We start from the raw sequence: 26,324 nt of genomic DNA, 5'->3' as shown, positions 1-26,324 counted from the left end.
TTAAATTTTTCAATAATATCAAAAGAAAGAGAGAGAGAAAGAGAGAAAATAAAAATAGACTTGTTTTTAATAATTCAAAATTCAAATTCTGTATGTGTTGTGTATGCATTTTATTGTAAATGTTTCATTTTATTATGCATTTTCATGCATTCCATGACATCTATTGACTGCTTGATGAAAGATTATATTACTACACCCGTTACTATTTTGTTTTTGCGTTGCTTAATAAAAAGGTTTGATTGATTTATCAGATTAATAAGTAATTTTGTCAAGATGTCTCATTCAAGCTAAAAATGTAAAAGGGTAATAAAGAGTGTCCACATGCACAAAGAATTTCCCTGCGGTTATTCTCAACAAATTCTTTATTTTCAAATTCTATTTATTTTTTAAAAATACAGAATCAATTATCATATTTATATTTTCCAGTATTTTTTTGAATCATTGTATAATTTAAAATAAAAAATTAATGAAATCTATTATTAATTGGTAAAACTATACACTCTCGTTGTATCCTTATTTATTACAGCGTTTAAGTAAAAACAATATGCACAACGACTTATAACAATTTTTACAATATACATGTTACAACACTATCAAGAATATATAGTATCACGTGTATAAACTTTATACAAAGCTTCTGTTAGTATAATTCTACACTTTAGTACACAAAACGATATGTCACATTAGTGTCGAATTACACACTATCTTTTTAATACATTCGGAAATTCGGAAATTCAATAATACAATTAATGTAGTTTAATTATATCATGTCAAAGTCGCTTCTAATAATTTATCATCTTCGTTGATAGCGCGAGATGCCATCTTCTCATCCTTTTCAGATTTTACAATCTATAATAGAAACAATAAATGAAATGTATTAAAAATTATTTTACTTTTTTTATTAATATTAATATATTTAAAAAATATTTTATTAATAAAAAAAAACATTTCAATATATTTATATATTAAAACACACAATGCATATTCCCAATAGTAAATAAACTACCAATATATTGCTAGCAATATATTGATAGTTATCAGCAGAATTTTTGAACAGAAAGTAGACTGACACGAAACATTGTTTTTAATCAGAAGAGATTCATTTAAAAATGATAAAATGAATTAATTTAAAAAAATAATAAAATACCTTGATCTGAAGCTCTTCAGACGGAACATCTTTGCTCGAAGTCTTCAAGAATTTTCTCATAAACGGCGCCAGGAGCATTGGATCTAACTTTTCAACATTTTGGGAAGTAATGAGAGTTACGATAAGTCCGACAGTTATAGTCATTAAGGCACCGGTCATGGTATACCAAAGATAACTGAGACGGTATAATGCCCATGGTTCCCTATTATATATTTTATTATAAAACGTTTATATTTTATTCTAAATCGCACGATCCTATCTTAATTCTTTAGCTTAATAAACTGAACAAAATTATTAATTATCCATCTACGCCAAATTAATATACAGTGTACTTCATTTAATTCTTACACCAAAAATAAGTCTGTTACTTTTATACAAAGTGTCCAGTAATAATTGTATCATCTCTCGTGTGCAGGTAGAGCAAATTAAGAAATAACTGAATAGAGAAGTCCTGTACTGTTTTGCTATTTTCACAATAATTAATAAAAGAAATTAATAATAAACATCGACCGATTCATACGAATATTAGCATGCGGCGAAAAGAGACAGCCCATTGTCATGTGGTTATTAGGCGCATAACGAAGTGATGAGAGAGACATTTCTCAAATGACAATAATTACGTACATGAATTATGCATAATGCTTGATTCTCTCGTCTTAGGAACATAACAGCGGACTGTCTCTTTTTGTTTCATTGTACTCATTCGTACGAATTAATCGATTTTTTAAAATTAAGTTCTCATTAATTGTTGCAAAAATCATAAAATAGTAGACGACTTATCTACTCATTGTCAGTTTAACATGCTCTACACACGAGAGCTGATACAGTCATTACCGGCCACTTTATACATATGAAAAAATGGTGAAAGAAGAAGTTATGAAACAAAAGAAAAGACACGAACATCTTGAAAGCACAATATTTCAAAGTCGTCGATATTTTTTTAAATAAAACTATATAGTTTTAGACAGATGATATTTTAATTGATTTCAAAAGGAATTCAATCATGTATGTATAATAACATAAGCTTCAAATAATCTCATGCTCGAAATTCACACCATAATAACATGGGATGATCAATAAATCTTAATTACACAGGTTTGAGAGAATTAGTTACAAAAAGCAGAGTAGATAAATCTGATAGATTTTTTTGACGCTAAAAATGAATCTGACCACAAAATTTTTCCAGCATGTCAGGTTTTTGAATAATTTGTAGTTAAATGATCCAAAAATTGCTACTTGGACCAATTTCATGATTTTATTATAGGCGAGCTTAATTTTTTAAAATAATTTATCAATGGCATAGTATAGTACTAGTCTTTATCTTTCAATTCTATCTTCAGACAATTTTTTTTATTGAGATATAGAAGCTATAAGTTAATATGGAGTTATAAGATATGAAGTTATATAAGAAAATTTATGTTAAAAGAAATTTACATATGCATCAATATGGCAAATCCGCCATTTTGAAATTTCACTTCTGTCAGGTTCGATTCTCGAAAAAAGTCCTATAAAAATATATCTAATACAGTTGTTACACTTTTTGATGAATTTTTCTAAATTTTATAATTTTTTATTGTGATTCTGCATACATTGGATGCGCCATTTTTAATTTCGAAAAATGACATACGGTGTACAAAAATTTATGCTCTACCCAAATTTTGATTCGTGATGAGACAGAGGGATAGCACGGTTAACTTGGAATGGTTTATTACACTCCTATGCACTCTTATAACTTGTATCTCAGTGAAAAAAAATCGTCCGGCATCAATCGATAATAGATTTGAAAGATAAAAACAAGTACTATATGATGCCATTGGCAAAAATATTTCAAAAAATTAAGTTCCTAATAAATTCATAAAATTGGTCGAAATAGCCATTATTATACTATTTAACAAATTACTCAAAAACCTGACTTGCTAGGAAAATTTGGTGAAATTCCAGATTCGTCTTCTGCGTCAAAGAATCTATCAAATACTTACTCTGCTTTTTGTAATAATTAAGAAATAAAGGTTTTTGTAAGAACCTAAAATTTCGCTTATTATTATACATACACATGATTAGATTCCTTTGGAAATTAGTTAAAACAGCGCTATCTAAAATCATGATTCCATTTAAAAAAAATATCGGTCTTGAAATAACATTTAAAATGATCTTAATACGATTTTTTAATTTCATTATCGTGTTTGCCTTATTAATTTATACAACTTCTTCCTTCACCATTTTTTCGTATATGTAAAAGTAACGGAGTTATTTGGTGTAAGAAAACAATGAAACATCCTATATAATCAAATTTAACGACATTCTCTGAAACTTACTCTCCATTCGCGTCATCCAGAATCGAATCCGGCGGTACAGATAGTAATAAATTTTCCACTTGTGGAAACGAGTAGGTGCACCCCTCCGTAGTGACGGGTTTTACATCGAATCTGCAAAAAAATATGTGATTGTATTTTTTGAAAGGAAACAACATGATATATAACATAGTGTATATAAAAGTACTTTTTCGGGACATTTTTATGACAATTTTAATACTAACTTAATTTGTCCACTGGCGATGGCCGCTTCAGCGGAAAGGCCGAGCCAACCCATAAAGCTCAGACCTGCGAGTCCTCCGATCAGGGCACCCTAGCAAATTGAAAACGCGGGAGGACTTTTTTTATTTTATTCTTATGAATACAGATTCGGATAATATAATTTCCATTAAGTTAAAGTATTATAAAATTATCGTTAGAACACATGCCTTGCTATTAACCCACGGTAACAATATTCCCATGATAAAAATGCCGAGAGTCGGTCCGTTAGTGATAGCGCCCAGGCTTATGGATAACTATAAAAGAGTACAGGAGACATAAAATTCGGTTTACATTACTTAACAGATTACCTCCGACTTATTTACCTGGAGCACATGAAGACCTGCTTGCTCGACAACAAAAACGAGGGCGACACAGATCGTGCCCAAAATAACGACCGTAAGCTTCATGAAGCGATCGGCGGTTTTACGTGTAAACGGCGTTTTAATGAAGGGTTTGACGAAATCCTCCAGTACTACTGCCGACATGGAGTTTAAGCCGGTTGACAACGAGCTAAATAGAAATCCAAAATAATATTATATATATATATATATATATATATATATATATATATATATATATATATATATACATCTAAAAACAAAAGAGATAGAGCTATAATTTGTTTTACATTTTTATTTTCTAGTAGAGTTTCTTTAAAAAATATCTTAAAGAATATATACTATATAATTACACGTCTTCTCTAATATGTATAAATATATATATATATATATATATATATATATATATATTCAAATATAATTCAATATTTATTCAAAAATATACACGCCTTTTCTTGTCTTTTTTTAATATCTTTAACATCTTCTTTCAATATTTTCTAATATATTTATAAGCATCTTCTTTAATATCTTCTTCTAATACTTTTAGTATAATTATAATATAGATTTTTTTATTTTATTTTGATTAATTATAAATGTGAATACCTGAGTGCAGCGCTGAACACGCCGGCCACAAAAACACCGGGCAATCCTGGAAATTCTCCTAAAACGTTCATGACCAACAGTGGCAGCAGTTGATCTTTGGCACGTGCCAGCTGTGTCATGCATTATATACGTTAATCGATGTTCAGTGTTCGGAGTTAAATAAACGTTACCTTGGTCGTGAGTGGATCGCATTCATGATACCAAGCGTAAATCAGTAGACCGGCGTATCCGCACATGCCAATCAGAGTTAAAACTCCGACTATAAAACACCAGAGTGCTCTAAAACGCATAGTTGTCAAAAACGAAGCTATATGTATACACATATAAAAAAGCGTAGAAATTAATTTATATAACTTATTACATGTCATGTATAATATATATTTGTAATTATCAATTGTATATAAGACACATCAAATAAATTTATTTATTTAATTTAAAAACACAAAAATTTTTACATAATAGTTATAATTATTAATAATAATTATAATTGATAAATTTAAATTGATATATAATTATGTAAATTAAAGATAAACATAATGTTATTCTTGTAAAAAATGTTATTTATATTTTAATTTATAAAAAAGTAAAATATTACCTTCTAGCTGATTGTACAGTAGGAAGGGACAAGTATCGTTGAATCATATTTTGATTGATAGCAGCGATTTGCAACCAGTGTACGAAACCGCCTATCGTAAGCGCCCAAATTGTATGTCTTGTCAAAGGGCTCCAATCTGTCCTGTTAAGCGAGATAATTGTATACTCCAAAAATTTAGAAATCGATAAATAAATACAGATAAATTAAATTAGATTTATTTATTAATGAAAACTGATTTACATAAAACATTAACAAAAATATACAAAAAACAAAAAACAAAAAATATACAAAATAAAGCGCATAATAAATAAAATGAAAAGTTATATAAAATAAAATATATGGATATTGTGTGAGTAATCTTAAAACGTTTCCAAATTTTTAGTCTAGAGTGTGTATTTTTAATTTCAACTAACATACAATATTTTTAATTATTCGGGTGTTTTATGAAATAAAAAAATACATCTGTCTCTCTAAGCAATATTTACAAAACTGTAATTTATATCATTTATAAATCTCCAATCTTTTTCTTTCATATAAAGCTAGGCTTATTCGAATGTCAAGATAACGGAATGGGGACTTCTGTATTAACATTGAATGCACGCACGTAGGTAATTCGATTCTTCCGGATTCTAGATTTCTCCGAATCACCAAAGATACTCCACCAATGTCGACTGTGCCTTTAACTACAATTAACAACATGGAGCCGAACATGACGAAAGTCTGAATGGAATCCGTCCACACTACTGCCTTGAGACCGCCCTGAATGCAATAAAGAAATTCTTTCAGTAAAAGGATTAAATTATTTCCCTAGTGCTATTAATGGAATTCATTAGTTGGATCAATCTAATCTGACTATGAAATGTAATTCAGTTAGATATATATACATATATACATATAAGACATCTTAAACTGGACATCCTTTCAGCAGATTTTTTGATCGATTTTAAATAGGATTTTTTCTTAGCAAAAATATGGAGGGAATAATTTCCGAATTATAAAAGCGATTGGAAAAAGGGATTTTTCATAAACTATACTTTAAAAATATTCTTCAGTTAATTTTACATAAAATTTACTTTAATAGAATTTTAATTCAATGTTTAAAAAATATATAATTAAAAGCTTGCAAAAAATGAAAAACATTTTGACTAATTGATCAAAGAATCTGCTGTTAAAAAAGATTTGGTGTGATTTTAAAATACTCTACATATATTCTTTTTACAACAAAAATAAATGTATGTACAAGACAAACACAATTGTATATTCTCTGTTTTAAATTGAATATTCGCGTCCGTATCTGAGTTTGTCTTGCATTTATATTCCTCTCTTAAATCTCAATCAACTTACCACACAGGTGTAGAATATGCAAACAATGCACACGAAAGGCGTGATTATGTGTACATTCACTCCCGTAACTGAAAATAAAGATGTCGGAAATGATTTTTCACGCATAGTTTCTCATATTTTGCAAGTCAATTTAATTAATTTTTAATTCAATTAATTTTGATTCCTTATTAAACTTTTTTGCGAAAGATGCACCTTGATTGAAGGCTAATGCAGGTACGTAGATGACAATCGGGAGCCAAGTCATCTAAAAAAATATCATATATATTTGGATCGTTCAAGATAGTGAATTTGCCAAAAAAGAAATTTATGCGTGCAATTCTTTTTCTCGAAGGTTTACTTACGATACCGATGGCGAAGAGGAGTGAACCTAGCAATCTCATTCTTTTGTCGAAACGCTTCTCGAGGTATTCGTATATGCTAGTGAGCTTGAGATCATGGAAGACTGGCAGGAATACGATGGACATGACGAAACCGACGACGATGACCGCGCAAGTGATAAAAAGGTAACTCGTACCATGCACATATACCTCCGTCGGAGTACCCAGCAATGAGATACCTGTATTGTTCGATCAATTTTAGCGAAACTTACCTCATAATATATTCCCAACATTAAATAATTATTATAACTCAAGTTACATTCAAATCGAATTTATCCCCGAAATTATATATACGTACAATATATTTGTTAAATTAAAATTAAGGATAGAATAAAAAATGTATGGAAAAACTTTTCAATCTATGCTTATTAAGCATAATTTTATAAAGTTTTAGTCTTGGAATTTTTCGACAAATTGATATTTTATATAGCACATATTGATTATTATTATTATTACCCCCTTACAATTTTTATTATTATTATATTACACATGCTCTTTAATTATTTAATTAATTTTATCTCATTTTTTACGTTTCCAAAAATATATACATTATACGTGTCATATAGTACTTAACCTGTGCAATTATGTATAAATATTCCTATCATACATTTAAAGAATTTGCACAAGTGACAAGATATTTACAACTTGCCTGCTTATCTAATCTAATTTATTATCATCTAGAATAAAACTGTCACGTGTCATGAAAAAAAAATCATGATTAAATGGAAATTTTCCATCATGCATAAGCATATTTAACATGGCAAATAAATATATATAAAGATGCTACATTAAAAACTGGGCTTTTCACATAATTAAAAACCTATGAAAAGGAGCATTATAAAATATTAGTCTATTTTTCATCATGCTTGACAAATATAGATACAGTATCGGTCAAAAATATACCTTTATGTTTTTTAAGGATAACTTAATTCAAAGTGTATATATTTAATCAATTTTTCTTGAGTTGCTGTTTTCATTATTGAATGAAAAGTTTATTGTTCAGTAACTTACATACTTAGTATTAAACATATTTGACTAGATACCCAGACAGCACAAAAAGGCCAAAAGATGTCTTAAAGACGTCTAGAGGACCTTAAGACGTCTTTAAGTCGTCTTTTAGATGTCTTTTGGACATGTGTGCTGTCTGGGTAGAAATATATGCCCTTTGAATTAAGTTATCTTCAAAAAACAAAGGTAATATATTTTTGACCGGTACTGTAAATTCGAAATAAAAATAAATAAATCGAAGAAATTAATAAATAAATAAGTTGAAGAAATCAAACTAATATACAAATTTTTTTTCGAATTGTTCTTATTTTATCAAGATATAAATGTACATTATACACACGTTTTGATATTTTTATCTCTAATGATCGCAGCAGAGAGTAAAACTAATAGAATATGAAAATATAGTTCTACCCGATATGAAGCTCGCTATCAGGCTGAGGCTGACCGGAATCGTCTTCATGTTCCTTCCGCCGACCAGGTACTCGTCTTCACCCGAGGACTTCTTTATGAAGCCGAAGTAGATGCCGACGATGCCACAGGCAATTAGCATTATCGCGAACACGGTATAATCCAACATACCAAAATTCTGCATCGACTCGCTGATTTCTTGTACAGTGGGCATTTCCGCCCAACTAGTCAAGCCTAGATCATCCGACGTACCCTCCGAAGTCATTTTGTTGCAAAACGGAATCTCGTCGATTTTATAGAGTACCGCAGTGGAAAAACGTATACCCTGGCAAAAATGAGACGTTTGTTTGGCGTTTACATGAACGTTTGTGGAAGTTCGTCGAGAGTTTAAAAACGATTAGTAAAGAGTTTGTAGAACAAAAATTGCAACACTGCAGCGTTTAAAAGACGTTTGTACGTTATAGCCTAAACGTAAACGTTTGAAAAGTCTGAGTAAACTCTGTACACGAAGATGTATCAACGTTTACTGAACGTACTCTGAAAAATGTTACCTCAGCATTGCAAAACTTTCATGTAACATTATATAAAGAGTTTGTAGAACAAAAATTGCAACTGCAGCGTTTGATAAGCATTCAAAACCCAACAGCGTTATGTAAGTGCTCTTACAAAGTTTGAAAAGCATATAAACTCTCAGAAAACCCTCACTCAACGGTTGTTAACACTTTATAAAGTTTCTTATTTTCGCCAGGGTATCGCTGTCGAGAATAAAATCTTCCGATCGTTCTAATCTAAATACAACGCTTTCTATTATCGTCACGAAAAAAGCAGTGGACGGTCACGCAATGATTTACCATGAAGAATACGGGGTAGCGAAAAAATCTGCGGGATGCGCTACCGCAATTTGATAATCTATACAATAAAATTCCTCGATATTAATTGTTATTAAAATTTTGTTAACATTTGAAAGTGTTTAAATGATTATTTTACTAACTTTTACATTGAAATCGAATTTAATCTCCAAGTTGTACTGTATCTTCAATAATGTCAAGTTAAGTACGCGAGTATCAAATGATTCGAAGTTTACAAGAGTTCGAATAGAATAGTACTGGTACACTTTCAAGTCAACCAGGCGCAAGATGGGCAATCGCGGAAGCCGAGACACGACTACCTTGACGCGAATTGCATAGCAGGGTGAGGAAGAGAATCACACCGCGCTGCGATTACACGCGTCACGATAGTGTCATTGCGACAATCTTCTAATTAAGCCTAACAATGGGCATAAAGTACAGAGTACGAAACGACCGACCGACGGGTTATACCCCCACGGCCAGAGAATCATAAGTGGATAATACGACCTAAATTTAGCATTGGCGGTACGAATATATATTTGAGGATCGGCAACGATTCCAGCACCCCGAATCTTGCACAAAATCTTGAGAATCCTGTACAAAAATGATTCAAGAGATCTCGTGACCAAAATTGTCGCGTCTTACAATAATGATACCAACGGAATTGATGATTTTTCCAATCACTTGTAGGTCTTTCAATTAGCGAATTAAGTGTTTTTGAGTCAGTACTTTCTGTACTGACTAAAAAACACTTAATTTTCGCCATATCACAGGATAAAAATACCTCGTAATTTAATAAGGATAAATATTGAGGAATAAAAAGAAAGTAATTATATGATTTTCTCTTTAAGTTTAATTAGTAAATGCATAGCATATTTATCCCGCGCTTAATTTCTAGAAATATATACTTTATGTTAAATATATCACGACAAACAAAGATAATGATTTTTCATCCTTCGTAAAAGCGTGGCAATTCATTGCCCAATATGACTTTCCTCTCAATTCCCTTTTCTGTGATCACTCCAGTCCGTATGACACCGCCGCTGCTTCCATCGCGAGCCATAGCTAATGCGAGAGCTGAAACGTAAAAAGTCCAAATTATTATTAAGAGTTGGATCTCCTTTGCCTTTGACGATGTACTTACTGTTTTCCACCAACTTGAGACAGTCATCCTTTGACATGTTGGATTTATATTGCGCGTCCACGTAACCATACACATATGTCGAACCGGAACCACCTATCGAGATTGGCTGTCTTACACACATACCACCTATGGGAATACTGTAGACTTGACCACCTTTCTGTTTATCCCATCCCGCCACTAGGATTCCAGCCATGAGGGAGTCTCGATAGTTGTAGCATATCTCGCGAAACACATTGGCAGCCGTTTCCACCAAGGGTGGTGTTCCAAGCTCCATTCTGATATGAAAACAAATGATGTATTTTATAACTATCGATAAAATATAGCAATTATTTATTGATGTCCCCCTAATGATATCTTACTGATGCAATCCCAAATGGTAAGCTACAATATCAGCGATCGCTTGAGTGTCCGCCGCTGAACCGGAACGACAACAGTAAATATAATCCGTTACTCGTGTCAATTTGTCGGCATACCGGTTGGAAACGTAAGCTCTAGAATAATTATTTGAATTAATTACAAAAGAAAAGAATTTTCGATAAATATGCCCACTAAATAAATTATAATTATAATTATTTACCCTGTTGTACCCCGAGAATCAGCACCAATTACAACACCACCATCAAATTCGCATGCCATGATTGACGTCTGTAAATAGATTGTAAGATGATACCAAATATTGTCAGACTCAATTGACATAAAAAATTCAATTGCAAAGTCATAAATCAAGATAAGGAAACATGTGATAAACCTATAATTCTCTTTATCTGAATCTCATAAATTAGAATCTTTTAATAGAACCTCACCAAGGAAGTTTAAACGTAATATTTTATACTATACTTATAAAAATTGTTTCTTGACTATGTTTAACTGCTTCTCACTCATTTCCTCCTTTTTAAATATGACTTTCTATAAATCTCTTTGACATTTTCAACACTTTCTAAATATACTTCTACAAGAGGTAAACTGTTACAAGTGTAAACTGTATAAAGTAAATTGTTACATTTTTATAAAAGTTTTCACAAAAGTAAAATATTGGATCAAAGCTATAAGTAAAAATTTTCTTTTATAATTTTAGCTTTACTTTTATAGCTTTATTTTTTAAATTTAATTCTCTATATTAAACAATTAATATACAGAATTAAATTTAAAAAACTATAAATAACCAGAACTTTCTGCAAGAAATTCAGATTAAATTGCAATTTAAAGTATATTCTCGGATATCGGTAAGAAAAATTTTTTTTATTTCCAAAATAAAGCAGATAAATATATCTTAATTGTCTAATGGAATACTCATCTATTTAAATAAATTTCAAAGAAAAAAAATTGTTCATAAATAATAATTTTTGTTTCCTAATCATGACTTTGCAGTGTCATCATAACCTAATAACGCTGCATCATCGTCAACATCGTAATTATCCTCGAGAACTTACCCCAGTGCTCTGCTCCGAATTTAGCCAGTCTGGCATCATATTTTCTGAAATCGTAGCCGCTTGTGACTGCAGAGAGAAATCTGACATCGTTCTAACAGGCATATTATTCTGATGCGTCGCCTAAGAAAGCGGACATGAACCAGAGAACTAGAGAGACCCTAGAGTTCCTCAAGTAAGAGTTAGAACCACAGACTTCTATAATACACTAGACTGCTAACAGATACAGGCGGACATGATGCACAGGTGTGCACGTGACGCCATATTTCGTGTGGGCATATTATATAGGGTGTCCAAAATGTTATTTTATGATTGTAAGGTTCATATTCTGAATCCTCTTTTATTGATAAAAGTGCCTTTAAAAGTGGCTTATAAGCCTTCTGATTGGCTGTAAGCCACTTTTAGAGGCACTTTTATCGATAAAAGAGGATTCAGAATATGGACCTAAGAGGATTGTATTATGACAACATCGACAATACGAACTGAGCACCCAGTATAATTTGCCCACACGAAATATGGCTGCCATCCCCACCACCATTTGCACCTTGCATCACTTTTTCGAGTCATTTTATATAGATGTTAGCAGTCTAGTGTATTATAGAAGTCTGTGGTTAGGACAATGTCCGCCATTAATAGGGAACTGTAGCGCGCGCAATTTGAAAGACTTATATCATTCTATTCTATCATGTACATTCTATTAAATAGAGATTTATATTTCATTTATGTTAATAAATAATGAAAAATTCTGTAATATATTCTAAGTAGCAAATTTTAACGTTAATGTAATATAAATATTTATTTAACGTTTATTAAATATTTAATATTTCATTAATAAAATATTAATTAAATATTAATAAAATAAATATTTAATAAGCATTAAATAAATATTCATATTACAGTAACATTAAAATAAACGTTCTTTTAATGAATAAAAAGGGATATTATCCAATTATTTTACCATTTTAAAAATATCTTTGAAAATAAGTTTGAAACATTTTTTTATACATTTGTTTGTTACTTGGAATTATTTATATTATGTTTTTAATTTATATTATTGTTATTTATTTGTATCTATTTGTAATTTATGATTTATTTTTTAATTTAAAATTATCTTTCCAAACTATATTTTTATATATAAGTTTAAAGTTATATCTCAGTTAAGTTTATAAATTTACAATAAAAGAATACGTTTTATTAATAAATATCACTTAATAATCGTTATAGGAAATAAAATAGATATAAAAATTAATTCTTTGTTATATTTGAATTATTTTTAATACATACCTATCAATGACGTATATAACTAGACCAAGCATTCTCAGAGAGGGGTGAAGCTGGAAATTGGCAGTTTAAGACAGAGTGAGAACGTTGAACGGCATCTATGCTTTCCTTTTCTATCATACAAGAAGCAAATGGCCGTCCCAAAGCTGTCAAGAGCTATATATAAGGTGGTACAGAAATAAAAATGGAATCGAAATTTTCATTTATCTTAAGGGCCATCACACACGAAATTGCATAGCTGCATATGCATAACATAAGACCATATGGACCAATGAGCATCGAGTATTAAGTCGCCATATTGACTTACATAACATAATATTGGTCCATATGGTCTTATGTTATGCATATGCAGCTATGCAATTTCGTGTGTGATGGCCTTAATACATTATTGATATTGGGTACTTTCCATTTAGCGACACAAGTCGACACAAGCATCATTCTATCTTTTTTCAGTGAATAATACAAACAAAGATAGAATGACACTTGTGTCGATTTGTGTCGCTAAATGGAAAGCACCCATTAATACTATTTTATGCAGTATACACATGATCATAATACAAATATTGTTATATTATCGATGTCACAAATACAGCAATTTTGTCCTTTTTTTAATGCAATATTTGTAATACTTTTTTCAAAAAATTTATATATGTGTATATATTTTTACGTGTATTTTTACCAATTTTACTCATATACTGTTTCGCATGTCCAGTTTGCGTTTGTGTCATATCACGCCATATTGCTTTTGACAGTCTATAGAATAGAAAGAGAAAGCATAGAGGCCATTCAACGTTCTCTCTCTGTTTTAAACTGTCAATATCCGGCTTCACTCCCCTCACCTATAATCTATATGAAAGCTTGGTCTAGTTATATACATCATTGTTATATACGTCATTGGTCTAGTTTCCACCGAAGTCTTCAATCCGATTCTGCTTCGGTGCGCATCGGATTTAACATAAGGCCTGTTCTTTTTAGCTGCACTGCTGCATTAGTGCAATTAGTTAGAGTGAAAGAAAGTATGTTTGTCTCTTTCCAACTTATTGCACTAGTGCAGCAGTGCAGCTAAAAAGAACAGACCCATACTGTTTCCATCGAAAGTAGAATAGAAGTGAGGAAGATTAAATTTCAGTGCAGCCAACTTAACTTTTGTTGAATGTAATACACATTGAACTAACCAGTTGCTGGCTCGATTATACTGATCGCCTTTCAGATCAGAAGTGGCCACTTAAGCTAAAGGAAGAAGAAGACACATTGAACTATAGAACTAACTGGAATGAGCGCTCCTTTGTTACGAGCCGAGCCTGCCTGTGCGACGAAGGCCATCGCTATTTGGAATCGCTTTCTCTGTTACACTAACACATTGAACTATAGAACTAACTGGAACGAGCGCTGCCTTTGTTATTGCCCGGTGACCTCGAGCCGAGGGAGACAGTATCTATTTGGTATTGCCGTCTCTCTTTTTCATGTATTACCTTAGCTAAAAATATACGTCTGCTCATTAAAGTGGCGTACAGAATTTTTTCACCAAAAATTTAGCAAAATAAAGCATTATTTTATTTCGTTTATTATCGTCATTATATTTCCTTAAATAATCCATTTCATTACAATAATATTTTTTATATATTCATTGTTCAAACATATACTGACTAAGGTATGGGCACAGATAGTACATCTTGAAACTATAGGAGAAATATACTATAGCATGTTAGTGTAACAGAGAAAGCGATTCCAAATAGCGATGGCCTTCGTCGCACAGGCAGGCTCGGCTCGTAACAAAGGAGATTCGTATTAAGTTAGCCGGAAATTTTTCAGCCAACCAAAAATCTCCTTATGGAATCGTTTGTATTTCGTATGAAGATGTTTGAAGTGTGATTAAAAACGTTTGTGAGTAATTAGAATAATTATAAAAAATTAATCATTTTTACAGTATGTAGTTAGCCAACATAACTAAATATTAAAAATTCTCCTTATGAATCGTTTGTATTTCGTATGAAGAGTTTTGAAGTATAATTAAAAAGGTTTGTGAGTCATTCGTTTAATTTTAATTAAATTTTTTTATATTGTGAAATCTCTGGTGAAGTTAGCCGGAAGCTATATAAAATGGACGCCGTCCTGTGATTGGTCGATTTGCTTATGGTAAATACTAAAATTTTCTCATGTGTACTGACTTTAAGTGTAAACAAAACGAGCAAATTTATCTCTTTTGTAACTTTTAATCCATGAATCTTTGTAACTTTTAATCCACTAATTTATTATTAATTCCGCATAATCGCATAATATATCATGGATCGTGGATAAGCGTAGATAATTGAAATATGTTTTTCTACCAATAAATAAGTAAATCTTTTATAATTGTTTTATAATGTAGTCATCATTCAGAAAATGATCACAATTTGTGATTATGTATTTAATTGTTATTTTATATTCGCTTTCAAATAATAAACTATATAATAATAAAATTTATATAAAAAGATGGTAATATATGTAATCCAATTAATTATAATTGACAAAATAATTTCTTGTGAAAAAATAAAAGTAAAAAATATAGAAGAATTTTTTTTATAGCTTGTATAAAAAATCAGTTTTATGCTAAGTATATTATAATTTTCTGGACTGTAGTAATATTTAATATATAATTTTTGCTATATAAATATATATTTCTGATATAAGATCTATTTCTACAGATAATAAGATCGGCTGAGTCATGTCACAGAATATCGGAAGGCTTACATCAAAATGCGAGAGAGAGGAGATGGCATATATCAATATGAATCCATTGCTAATGTTGTAAGAGCAAAAATAGATATCTCTGTAGATTTTATTATTTTTGCATCCGAAAACTTGAAAGTTGCCCATGCCTTATCGGAAATAAGGCCCATATTCTGAATCCTCTTTTATCGATAAAAGTGCCTCTAAAAGTGGCATATAAGCCTTCTGATTGGCTACAGGCCGCTTTTAGGAGCACTTTTATCGATAAAAGAGGATTCAGAATATGGGCCTAAGTCTTCTTTTGTATTTTCAAATATATACAAGCGCACATTTTTAGCATATTCTTTTATGTTATCATTTTTTTTGTTAATTATTATTGATTACTTTGTTAATTATTGTCAATTAAGAAGAAATATATATTTATATAGCAAAAATTATATATTAAATATTACTACAGTCCAGAAAATTATAATATACTTAGCATAAAACTGATTTTTTATACATTTTTTATAAAAAAAATTCTTCTATATATTTTACTTTTATTTTTTCACAAGAAATTATTTTGTCAATTATAATTAATTGGATTACATATATTACCACCTTTTTATATAAATTTTATTATTATATAGTTTATTATTTGAAAGCGAATATAAAATAACAATTAAATACATAATCACAAATTGTGATCATTTTCTGAATGATGACTACATTATAAAACAATTATAAAAGATTTACTTATTTATTGGTAGAAAAACATATTTCAATTATCTACGCTTATCCACGATCCATGATATATTATGCGATTATGCGGAATTAATAATAAATTAGTCATGGATTAAAAGTTACAAAAGAGATAAATTTGCTCGTTTTGCTTACACTTAAAGTCAGTACACATGAGAAAATTTTAGTATTTACCATAAGCAAATCGACCAATCACAGGACGGCGTCCATTTTATATAGCTTCCGGCTAACTTCACAATATAAAAAAATTTAATTAAAATTAAACGAATGACTCACAAACCTTTTTAATTATACTTCAAAACTCTTCATACGAAATACAAACGATTCATAAGGAGAATTTTTAATATTTAGTTATGTTGGCTAACTACATACTGTAAAAATGATTAATTTTTTATAATTATTCTAATTACTCACAAACGTTTTTAATCACACTTCAAACATCTTCATACGAAATACAAACGATTCCATAAGGAGATTTTTGGTTGGCTGAAAAATTTCCGGCTAACTTAATACGAATCAAGTCTGCTCTTAGGTCGACCTAAGCTCCCATTCAGCCAATGAAATGGCTGCATTGCATTTCTCAAGACGATCTCAAATATAAGCACGATTTATGAATTCTGGCCACTGTCTCCCTCGGCTCGAGGTCACCGGGCAATAACAAAGGCAGCGCTCGTTCCAGTTAGTTCTATAGTTCAATGGTAATACAGTGGGTGCGTTCCGAATTACGCATGAAGCGCGTAGACTGCATTGAAAATCGTTCCGATTTAACCAATGCGCGCATTGGTAGCGCTTTAGTAGCGCTGAGAATTCTCTAGATTGTACTAACCGTACTAAATGCTTGCACCCTTCCAGCGCATTGACTGCCTCTACTCTCGACTTGAGGCAGTTGATGCGTTGATGCGTTTATGCGATCTATGCGTTTTATGCGTAATTCGGAACGCAATAACAGATAACAGATTCTTTGTGACGATGGAAAAATAACAATTATATGAATTTCCAGTTTTAATTGAAGAAACTAATGAAATGATAACTGTTTTTAAATAAAAATGATATGGAGAAAACAAGCCAAGCTAATATTAATATATTATTTTACCTTGATTTATTATTTTATTTTATTTATATTTATTATTTATTTATATTTATTATTATTAATATTTATTTATGTTTATATTTATTATTATTTATTTATATTTATTATTTATTTTTTTATTTTATTTGTATTTATTATTTTATTCTATTTTTATTTATTTTTTTTACTATTTTACCATTTTCAAATCGTATTAGCGCATAGAATGCGCAGACACCGTTCCGAATAATTAAAGCGCTTCATGCGCATTGATAAAACGGAACGATTTCGAAGCGCTGCGCAACAATAATGCAGTCTATACGTTACATGCGTAAATCGGAACGCACCCAGTATGTGATTTAACCTCTAAATATATGGTTGGCACTATTTATTATCAAGCGTTTCCACGGACTAAATTTGGTATCAGTTCGCTGCCACTCCGATAAAGCTAGAGTTCCTCAAGTAAGAGTTAGGACACCGCGTGATGATTTCTGATTGGTCGCGCCATTTGTAGGGAAGCAGTGAGTGAGAAAGAGACAGAGAAAAGAAGAAGGAAGAAGACAAAGCTATTCGAGACGTGTCACGGTAAATAATGTATAGTATGTATTAAAAATAAATTAATTTTTATATTTCATTTCATATAACGATTATTAAGTGATATTTATTAATAAAACGTATTCTTTTATTGTAAATTTATAAATTTAAAACTAAGATATAACTAACCTTAATGTAAAACTTTAAACTTATATATAAAAATAGTTTGGAAAGATAATTTTAAAAATTGTTACAGATAAAATGCAATAAATGAAATATAAATAAAAAAAAAATGAAATATAAATCTATTTAATAGAATGTACATACATGATAGAATATGAATGATATAAGTCTTTCAAATTGCGCGCGCTACAGTTCCCTGTTAATGGCGGACGTTGTCCTAACTCTTACTTGAGGAATTCTAGATAAAGCTTGCAGAGCAAGGGCCTGAGCACAAAGATGTAACTGTTTCCGACAAAGTCGTATGCGTAAGTCGGAGACGTTAGTCAACGCACAAGGATTTTACGTAAACGTAGGTAAGAAATTGACCAATCACAGTCGAGTATTCTCTTAATACTTGACTGTGATTGGTCAATTTCTTAAGTCTTACGCCTTAAAGCCGGTTATACAATAGCTGTCGTAAGTCGGGTGTCGTAAGAGTTGACCAATCGTATTCGATTATTCTTCTCTAAAATCAACTGTGATTGGTAAACTCTTACGACATCCGACTTACGACAGCTATTGTATAACCGGCTTAAGTCTTCTTAAAATCTCATTGTAGACGACGCTTAAGGGCCTCCGCATAAGGTGTTCCGTATCGCATTACGTTACGTTAAGTATAGATTGTAAATTTAACTCCGTACGTAAAATTAAACTTCAGTCAACGCACAGAAGAAATCGTAACGTAAAGACATGTCTTTACGTTACGATTTTTTCTGTGCGTTGACTGAAGTTTAATTTTACGTACGGAGTTAAATTTACGATCTATACTTAACGTAACATAATGCGATACGGAACACTTTGTGCGGAGGCCCTAAGGCCCAGTTCCACAACTTACTTTAACCGAAGTTTAGCTCGTTAAAGGAGGATTTACATTGCATCCAAAGCCCACTGTATCCAATCGGACGTCATACATCGGACATTGGACGCAATGTAAATCTTCCTTTAACGAGCTAAACTTCGGTTAAAGTAAATTGTGGAACTGGGCCTAAATAGGCGCAATTCTTGAAGGAAAGCGAGAGAGAGAGAGAGAGAGAGAGAGAGAGAGAGAGAGAGAGAGAGAGAGAGAGAGAGAGAGAGAGAGAGAGAGAGAGAGAGAGAGAGAGATAGGAACTAGGACCAGTTTTAAAACAATTCGACAATAATTATACATCCATGTTATCAACATTTATTTTAATATGTAAAAACAACTTTCATTGCTTCTTTCAATCTCAATAAATCCATAATATTAATTTTGCTAATTTGAATTTTTTTTATCTGTGAATTTTACTGCAAGTCGCATGTATTTTGCAATTTGGTTCAAGAACCTCCAAGATCGAATAATATATATTTTCATTTTTAGATGAAAAATGATGTTAAGCCGTAAACGACCACTTCGAACATATGAAAGAAAACCTGCTAAGAAGCCCTTCACAAATTTACTGTCTCCTATTATATTAATCAGAAAATATGATCCTGTGGAAAATAATCGCTCTAGTGAGATATATTACAATTCTCTATGTGATGATCCATTTGAAACCACATTTGACAGAATTGCTAAGGGAGCAGTGTAAGAAAATTTTGAATATCAAATATATCTAAATATATACATACTTATTATGTTTGAACTTGGATCTTAGATTTAATACAAACACATACTTAATTTTTAACTTACATTCTCTAATTTACAGAGTGCCTCCTATACCACCAGATACAAATCAAAACGATTCGTGGAAAGATAGCAGTAGTGACAGCGATATCAACAATTCAACAAATACTGCAAAAGCACATAGTCATATAGCTTCTGATCTTATATGTGATGGTCCAGATACACTTAATTCATCACATAGCTATACATCTAAGTTAACACACAGTAGCATTAGAATTCCTCGTAAATGCAGAAGATTACAAAGAAACGAATCAAAAGTTGTCTTTAAGGAAATAGTATCTAAGAAGACAATAACAACACCAAAAAATAAAATACAGGTAAGAAAAACGCAAGAAAAAATATGAATAATTTATATAAGCAATCTGATTAATTTCTAATAATATATAATAAATAGCAGCGCAGGAGACAACAAAACAAGCAAAATAAAACGCAATCTAAATCTAAAAGATCTAGATCTAGTCGCACGTGCAATAAACAAACATCTCATGCAAATTCTGGTACAAATTTAGAGGATATTAAAAATGATATTTCATGCAATAATAACAATAAGCATCTGTATAAAAGAGTTTCAAAGATCAAAAATATATTGGAAACTGAATTGAATAAAACTAACAGCCCCATTGCAGCTTTCAAATATGCTTCAAAGTGTCAGCAGAATATCAAACCATGTTTTGTTGAGTTAGATGCTTGCACTGTTCAGAACTATGTAGTAGATCGTGAGAAAATTGTGGGAGCCAAGCAAGATATACTTCACGATGTAAAATGTACAGATACTTCACATGCTAAAAGAGATATTTCTAAAGAATATAATGATATTTCTCAACCAATCTCAATTGAATATAACAATATCATTGAAAGATTCAAACATTTGTCGATTAAAAAATGCTTTGTAGCATTGCATAACATTGATATTGTTAAGAATCGAGTATCGAGGACTGAGAAAAGTGTAAATGACAATTCTGTTGACATAAAAGATAAGTCAAATAAATCACATTTAATTCCCTATAATTCGTCTGTATCTTCTAATAGTGCTGAGCTTGTGCCATATAATACGAAGAGAGAAAGCTGGGAAGGAAAGCTAATAAAAGATAGTGTTGTAAAGGTGGAAAAATTAAAAGTACAGGAATTTATAAAGAAAGATAGTATGGTATTTACAGGAAGAGAGAGTTATATAATTTCTAGTACTCCTATCAGCAAAAATGTAAAATCTCATGCCTGTTCGACATCATTCTCCCCTATCAATAATACTCGTGATACACTATATCCCACATATAAATATTCGATTTCAAACGTGAAGGAAAACATTTCCAACATTGTGCTTCCCAATCAAAATAATTCTCCTTCATTAATTATGCCATCGAAGTGCGATTTTGATATTGTAGATATGCACGAACAATCGACGCAAGTTTTGCCATCGTCTTGGAAAATGCAAACCAGAGATTCCATTGTAAAGATCGGAACCTCCTCCTCTTCTGAGGAAAATATTCATACATTGCCTGCACAGAAGTATAACGTAAAGAGCGATGTGGTAATGGAAGCACCTGCGCGTTCCTTGAATATCTTGTCTGTCGCAGATACCGATCCATCATTGTTCAGCGATTACTCGTCGAAGAATATAGAAGAATGTAAAGTGCAAAAGATACATTCCACGAATACGTCGACATGCGATAAAATTGCACATGCGACGGATTCGTTCATTGATCTAGGTCTAGAACGAAAGCGAATAAATGGCAATGCAAATACGGAAGATGAAATTGTTAACAATGATAAGAGCAACTCTTTCAGTGAAGATCAAGATAACGTCAACAACACCGTGTTTCTCACACGATTGCAGGATTCGATCAAAATTACAGGAAGGAGAACGCGATATTCCAAGTGGCTCAGCAATCAATTAAATAGCTTCAAAAGCTCGATTGACGAAGCCGCAGAATCAAATAGCAAGATATTTCACTGCGACGAAATCGATGAAATTCGCGACATTCCTTTGGAGACATGTAATTTCGAATGTTCAACGAATGCGATGAAGAAATCCTCCGATTTCGGACAATCGCTCGATGATGAGAATAAACGAATCGAAAAATCTGTTTTTCTGAAACCGGGCAAATATTGGGCTAGATCCTTGTCAATATTAAATCGCATAAACGATGGATCTAATTTAGACAAATTGAGCCTCGGGAAAGGAAAAAGATGGAGACATAGCGTCAAAGATATATTGGATATGCAAAAACAAGGTAATTTTACGTCGAGAACTAACTTTTTGATGATAAGGTGCTAAAAGTCTGCATAAATTATTACGTTTTGATAAATCTGTAGTTTGTAGAAATGAAATTCTGCTTATTTCATATAAATTTTTGGTTACTTTCGTAATAAACAATACATTTTTGCATTATTTATTGGCATGAAACAACTGAAGGCAATCTCTATTGAACAGAATTTTGTCTAAAAAGCGCTAACCAAGATAATATTTCATAAATGAGCACCATCGCGAATCTCATATATTAATATTTAATATATTTCAATCTTAATACTATACTTTTTTATTAAATCTTTTATTTTATTTAATATATTTCAATCTTTTAATATTATATTTTATATTTTTATACTTTTATTTTTTGAAGTGACGAGGAAGTGTTTTAATGAGATTTCGAGCGCGTTTTCATAATGATGAAATGAGATTGAACAAATATAAAGAGATACTCCACACTTGCATTTAGCGTGTTTGGTAAATGGGTAGGCTTTTCGCAACATTCGCGTAATTAGGCAATATTGATTACAGTCAGCTATTAAAATTGTAGCGATTGTTATGCGCAGGAATTTTCCAAAGCTGCTTGAAAAAAGATAAGGATGACGCGGATTTGCCCTGCAGAGAGCTTGATACATCGGATATCGTATTGTCATTCGACGATAACAAGCATAAAACGTTCAATTCGGAGAACCATGCTAGACTTTTTAAGAGAATCTCGGTGCGAGTCGTGCCTAACAATACGAGTACTGGATGCAAGATCAAAGACACCTCATTTCTCGAGGCATTTGGAATAAAATCGGAAGAATCTCTGAGTTTGGAACTGTCGCGTGAGTATTTTTCATTCACATATTTCATGTATACGAAAAATATTATATTGAATAAATGAATTAAATATTTACATTATATTTATATTATTATATTTACAGTTCACGAAGAATCGCACGATAATCGAATTAGCAAAAGGCATTCCACAACTGCGAAAGACCTTGTTTTGCAAAGATGTTCGCAAAAATCTGACTTATCTTTCTCCCACTGTTTCCCAGATTCGTACGTAGATTCTTAGTACGCGATTTTTTACACAGGCTGTTTCTACAAATATCGTTAATCGTTCTATTTCTACAGATATTTGAAATATTGCCGCAAAATTGGTGAAGGCGTTTACGGAGAGGTTTTTCTTTACGAATATCTTGATAAAAAGTCAGTTATAAAAATTATTCCTATAGAGGGCGACAAGTTGGTCAATGGCGAGCCGCAAAAAAAATTCAACGAGATACTGTCGGAAATTGTGATTGCAAAGTGAGTAGAAATGTATGATGAATTACAGATGATTATCGAACATAACTTGATATTATTAAATATTCGTAGAGAATTGGATAATCTGAGATTAAATACTGTGTATAAGACTAGTGGATTTGTCGAAGTACGAAGTATCAAATGTATCATTGGAAAATATCCGAAGAGGCTCGTAGAGCTATGGAATATTTACGACGACAATAAGACCTCTGACAATGATTGTCCATCGATGTTTGACGAAAATCAATTGTACATTGCTCTCGAACTCGGTGACGGTGGAGAAGACCTGGAGGCTTTTGTCTTTCAAACGGCAGAGGAAGCCTGCGCTTTGTTTTTACAAGTCAGACAAGTTTACATCTGTAACTTTTTCTCGATGATTAATCATTAGTTATTCGCTGTTCTTTTTTTACAGACTGCATTTGCATTAGCGATTGCCGAAAAAGCACTTGAATTTGAACACAGAGATTTGCATTGGGGTAATGTATTAATATCGAGAACGAAAGAACCATACGTATACTATACTCTCGATGGGAAAGAAATTAAACTACCTAGCAAGGGTGTAAAGGTAATATTCTATCAGGAAATGTTCTATTGTATATAATGATCCTATTGATTCTCATAGCTCATAGTATGATCTTTCTTTCTCCCAAGGTGGCGATTATAGATTTCACCCTGTCAAGAATGTTGTATCAAGGATGTTGCATATACAACGATCTTGCACTGGATCCGGCCTTATTTACCGCATATGGCGAATATCAATTTGAGATTTATCGTCTAATGCGCGAGAAAATTCAGTAAGTTTATGTTTATATACAGTGTCCCAAAAATTCCGGAACGGCCAAATATTTCGAAAATAAAGCATTTTAGAGAAAAGTGTTACCTACAAAAGTAGGGCTCAAAATAAGGCACTTGATAATGACCTTGACTTTGACCTAGGGGTCAAATTTAGAGGTCATTTCAAGGTCAACTTGAAATTTTTAAATGGAACCCCCTATTTTTTATTACATATTCATGTAGCTTATCTAGAAAACTTTCCAAACACTATAATAAAGTATTTTTTCATTAAGTACTTTTCGAGTTATGAATCTTAAAATATCTTAATTTTATATAAACCATAAAATATCTAGTAAAAAAATATTCATTTTTTATTATCTTACCTTAATACTTTTATGTACAAAATGAAAGGAATCAATTGGTGTAAAGAAAACACATAATTATTTCGAAGAAAAAATATGTAATTTGCAATTAACAATTACATATTTTTTCTTAAAAATAACTATGTGTTTTCTTTAGACCAATTGATTCCTCTCATTATTTTGTACATAAAAGTATTAAGGTAAGATAATCAAAAAATGAATATTTTACTAGATATTTTATGGTTTATGTAAAATTAAGATATTATTTTAAGCCTCATAACTCGAAAAGTACTCAATGAAAAAATACTTTATTATAGTATTTTGGAAAGCTCTCGAGATAAGCTACAAGAATATGTAATAAAAAATAGGGGGTTCCATTTAAAAATTTCAAGTTGACCTTGAAATGACCTCTAAATTTGACCCCTAGTCAAAGTCACCGTCAAGTGCCTTATTTTAAGCCCTACAACTTTTGTAAGAAACATTTTTCTCTAAAATGCTTTATTTTCGAAATATTTGGCTGTTCCGGAACTTTTGGGACACTCTATATATATATATATTTTTTTTCTCGTTTTTTTTATTTAGTTATTTTTCCTTTAAGAAAATGAATAATTAATTTATCTTTGCTTCGGTCTTGTAGAAATAATTGGAATAAATTCGAACCATACACAAATATCTTATGGTTACATTACACTTTGGATAAGATGATCACAGCAGTAAGATACAAAAGGAAGAATTTAAAAGTACATAAACATGCTATTGTCAGATTAAAAGAATTTAGGGATATAATTTTAAACTATGACAATGCATTTGATTTTGTGACCGATTCCAGCGTCGTGCATTTGTAAGTCGGCGACAAGAGATCTCTCGGTAACGAATCAAACTTTGCAAAACTTCAAAAATATTTTATATGTCACTTGATCACATATGTACAGATCAATAACGTTTGTACTGTTACAAGACTGAAAAATTACCAATAATCTTTTTTAAACTTTTACACTGTTTACATCTCTATTAAGTATTTATAGTTAAAAAATTGAATAACTTCGTTTTTCACTTATCTTTTTTATGCATATGATAATAATAATTAACAAAAATTAAATAATAATTTTATATAATTTATCCGTGCAATTCTTCCATTATTCAATGTTTATTATTCAATGGCCTTTTTTTCTATTTTATTAATATAATAATTATCCATCTTCATTACGTAATAAAGTGATCTTATGTGAATTAATTTTAATATGTCTTGATTTTTTTCTTTTTCCAATATGTACTTCCTCTGATTCCATATATTTTCTTTTTAGTGTTAGGATTTATCATTTTCTTAAAATTATTTTTTCAATGCTCTTTTTCATATTGTTAAACGAAGATTATATCTTTGACAAAATACATTTACTTAAAATTAATGATTAACTTATCCTTTTGTTTCTATATGTAACATATCCAACTTAAAAATAATTTGTGAACAAACATATCAAAACAATATTTCGATTTTATAACTTTTGTAAGATATACATATAATAAACTAATATTCAATTTCTTGCCTAATGAAAAAATTATTTAAATTACAGGTTATCAAAATTATTTTTTCTATAATAGTCTCTCTATTAAATTATAATTTATCTGCAATTTATTTTTAT

The 26,324-nt window shown here is 30.9% G+C and overlaps 3 protein-coding genes across 6 annotated transcripts; 1 reads left to right on the top strand and 2 right to left on the bottom strand.

The window, feature by feature from the left end:
• Window positions 1-344: 344 nt before the first annotated feature.
• LOC145972476 (sodium-coupled monocarboxylate transporter 1) lies at window positions 345-9,610 on the bottom strand. Of its 3 annotated transcripts, XM_083101136.1 has the most exons (16): window positions 9,385-9,610; window positions 9,245-9,302; window positions 8,397-8,718; window positions 6,942-7,156; window positions 6,793-6,844; window positions 6,601-6,668; window positions 5,861-6,015; window positions 5,257-5,397; window positions 4,832-4,940; window positions 4,662-4,771; window positions 4,044-4,230; window positions 3,888-3,974; window positions 3,684-3,772; window positions 3,463-3,573; window positions 1,148-1,349; window positions 345-849 (listed from the first exon to the last, which is right to left on the bottom strand). In XM_083101136.1, exons 2-16 carry the CDS (start codon window positions 9,245-9,247, stop codon window positions 766-768), a joined length of 1,935 nt encoding a protein of 644 aa, XP_082957262.1. In that variant the 5' UTR covers window positions 9,248-9,302; window positions 9,385-9,610; the 3' UTR covers window positions 345-765. The 3 variants fall into 3 exon arrangements, with proteins under 3 accessions (XP_082957262.1, XP_082957263.1, XP_082957264.1); XM_083101137.1 differs by lacking the exon at window positions 9,245-9,302 and having other exon boundaries at window positions 9,385-9,609; XM_083101138.1 differs by lacking the exons at window positions 9,245-9,302; window positions 9,385-9,610 and adding an exon at window positions 9,060-9,230.
• Window positions 9,611-10,071: 461 nt separating this feature from the next.
• Window positions 10,072-11,976, bottom strand: Prosbeta1 (proteasome beta1 subunit). The gene is made up of 5 exons (XM_083101139.1): window positions 11,816-11,976; window positions 10,963-11,030; window positions 10,745-10,876; window positions 10,386-10,660; window positions 10,072-10,318 (listed from the first exon to the last, which is right to left on the bottom strand). The coding sequence occupies exons 1-5, from the start codon at window positions 11,915-11,917 to the stop codon at window positions 10,191-10,193; spliced, it is 705 nt and encodes a 234-aa protein (XP_082957265.1). The 5' UTR covers window positions 11,918-11,976; the 3' UTR covers window positions 10,072-10,190.
• Window positions 11,977-19,316: 7,340 nt separating this feature from the next.
• Window positions 19,317-26,026, top strand: Haspin (haspin). Of its 2 annotated transcripts, XM_083101135.1 has the most exons (12): window positions 19,317-19,542; window positions 19,705-19,911; window positions 20,033-20,327; window positions 20,405-22,241; window positions 22,822-23,082; window positions 23,182-23,302; window positions 23,378-23,551; window positions 23,621-23,888; window positions 23,961-24,113; window positions 24,200-24,342; window positions 25,322-25,424; window positions 25,514-26,026. In XM_083101135.1, exons 2-12 carry the CDS (start codon window positions 19,712-19,714, stop codon window positions 25,553-25,555), a joined length of 3,597 nt encoding a protein of 1,198 aa, XP_082957261.1. In that variant the 5' UTR covers window positions 19,317-19,542; window positions 19,705-19,711; the 3' UTR covers window positions 25,556-26,026. The 2 variants fall into 2 exon arrangements, with proteins under 2 accessions (XP_082957261.1, XP_082957260.1); XM_083101134.1 differs by having other exon boundaries at window positions 19,318-19,542; window positions 25,322-26,025.
• Window positions 26,027-26,324: the final 298 nt, after the last annotated feature.

Source organism: Camponotus vicinus, unplaced genomic scaffold, assembly GCF_025532165.1.
Source record: "Camponotus vicinus isolate PSW18456_S1 unplaced genomic scaffold, iyCamVici1.0 SCAF_5, whole genome shotgun sequence".
Lineage (NCBI taxonomy): Eukaryota > Metazoa > Arthropoda > Insecta > Hymenoptera > Formicidae > Camponotus > Camponotus vicinus.
This window is presented reverse-complemented; position numbering and strand designations above follow the sequence as displayed.

Bases quoted from the DNA above. Each gene is read 5' to 3' on its own strand.
- LOC145972476 (XM_083101136.1), bottom strand. The intron at 4,941-5,256 runs GTAATATTTTAC...TATGCGTTTTAG, and splicing joins ACTGTACAATCAGCTAGAAG to AGCACTCTGGTGTTTTATAG. The intron at 3,773-3,887 runs GCATGTGTTCTA...TCAATTTGCTAG, and splicing joins TACCGTGGGTTAATAGCAAG to GGTGCCCTGATCGGAGGACT.
- Prosbeta1 (XM_083101139.1), bottom strand. From the start codon at position 11,917: ATGCCTGTTAGAACGATGTCAGATTTCTCTCTGCAGTCACAAGCGGCT. The intron at 10,661-10,744 runs GTAAGATATCAT...TTTTCATATCAG, and splicing joins TACCATTTGGGATTGCATCA to AATGGAGCTTGGAACACCAC. The intron at 10,319-10,385 runs GTAAGTACATCG...TTTACGTTTCAG, and splicing joins TCTCAAGTTGGTGGAAAACA to CTCTCGCATTAGCTATGGCT.
- Haspin (XM_083101134.1), top strand. From the start codon at position 19,712: ATGATGTTAAGCCGTAAACGACCACTTCGAACATATGAAAGAAAACCT. The intron at 23,889-23,960 runs GTCAGACAAGTT...CTTTTTTTACAG, and splicing joins CCTGCGCTTTGTTTTTACAA to ACTGCATTTGCATTAGCGAT. The intron at 24,114-24,199 runs GTAATATTCTAT...CTTTCTCCCAAG, and splicing joins TACCTAGCAAGGGTGTAAAG to GTGGCGATTATAGATTTCAC.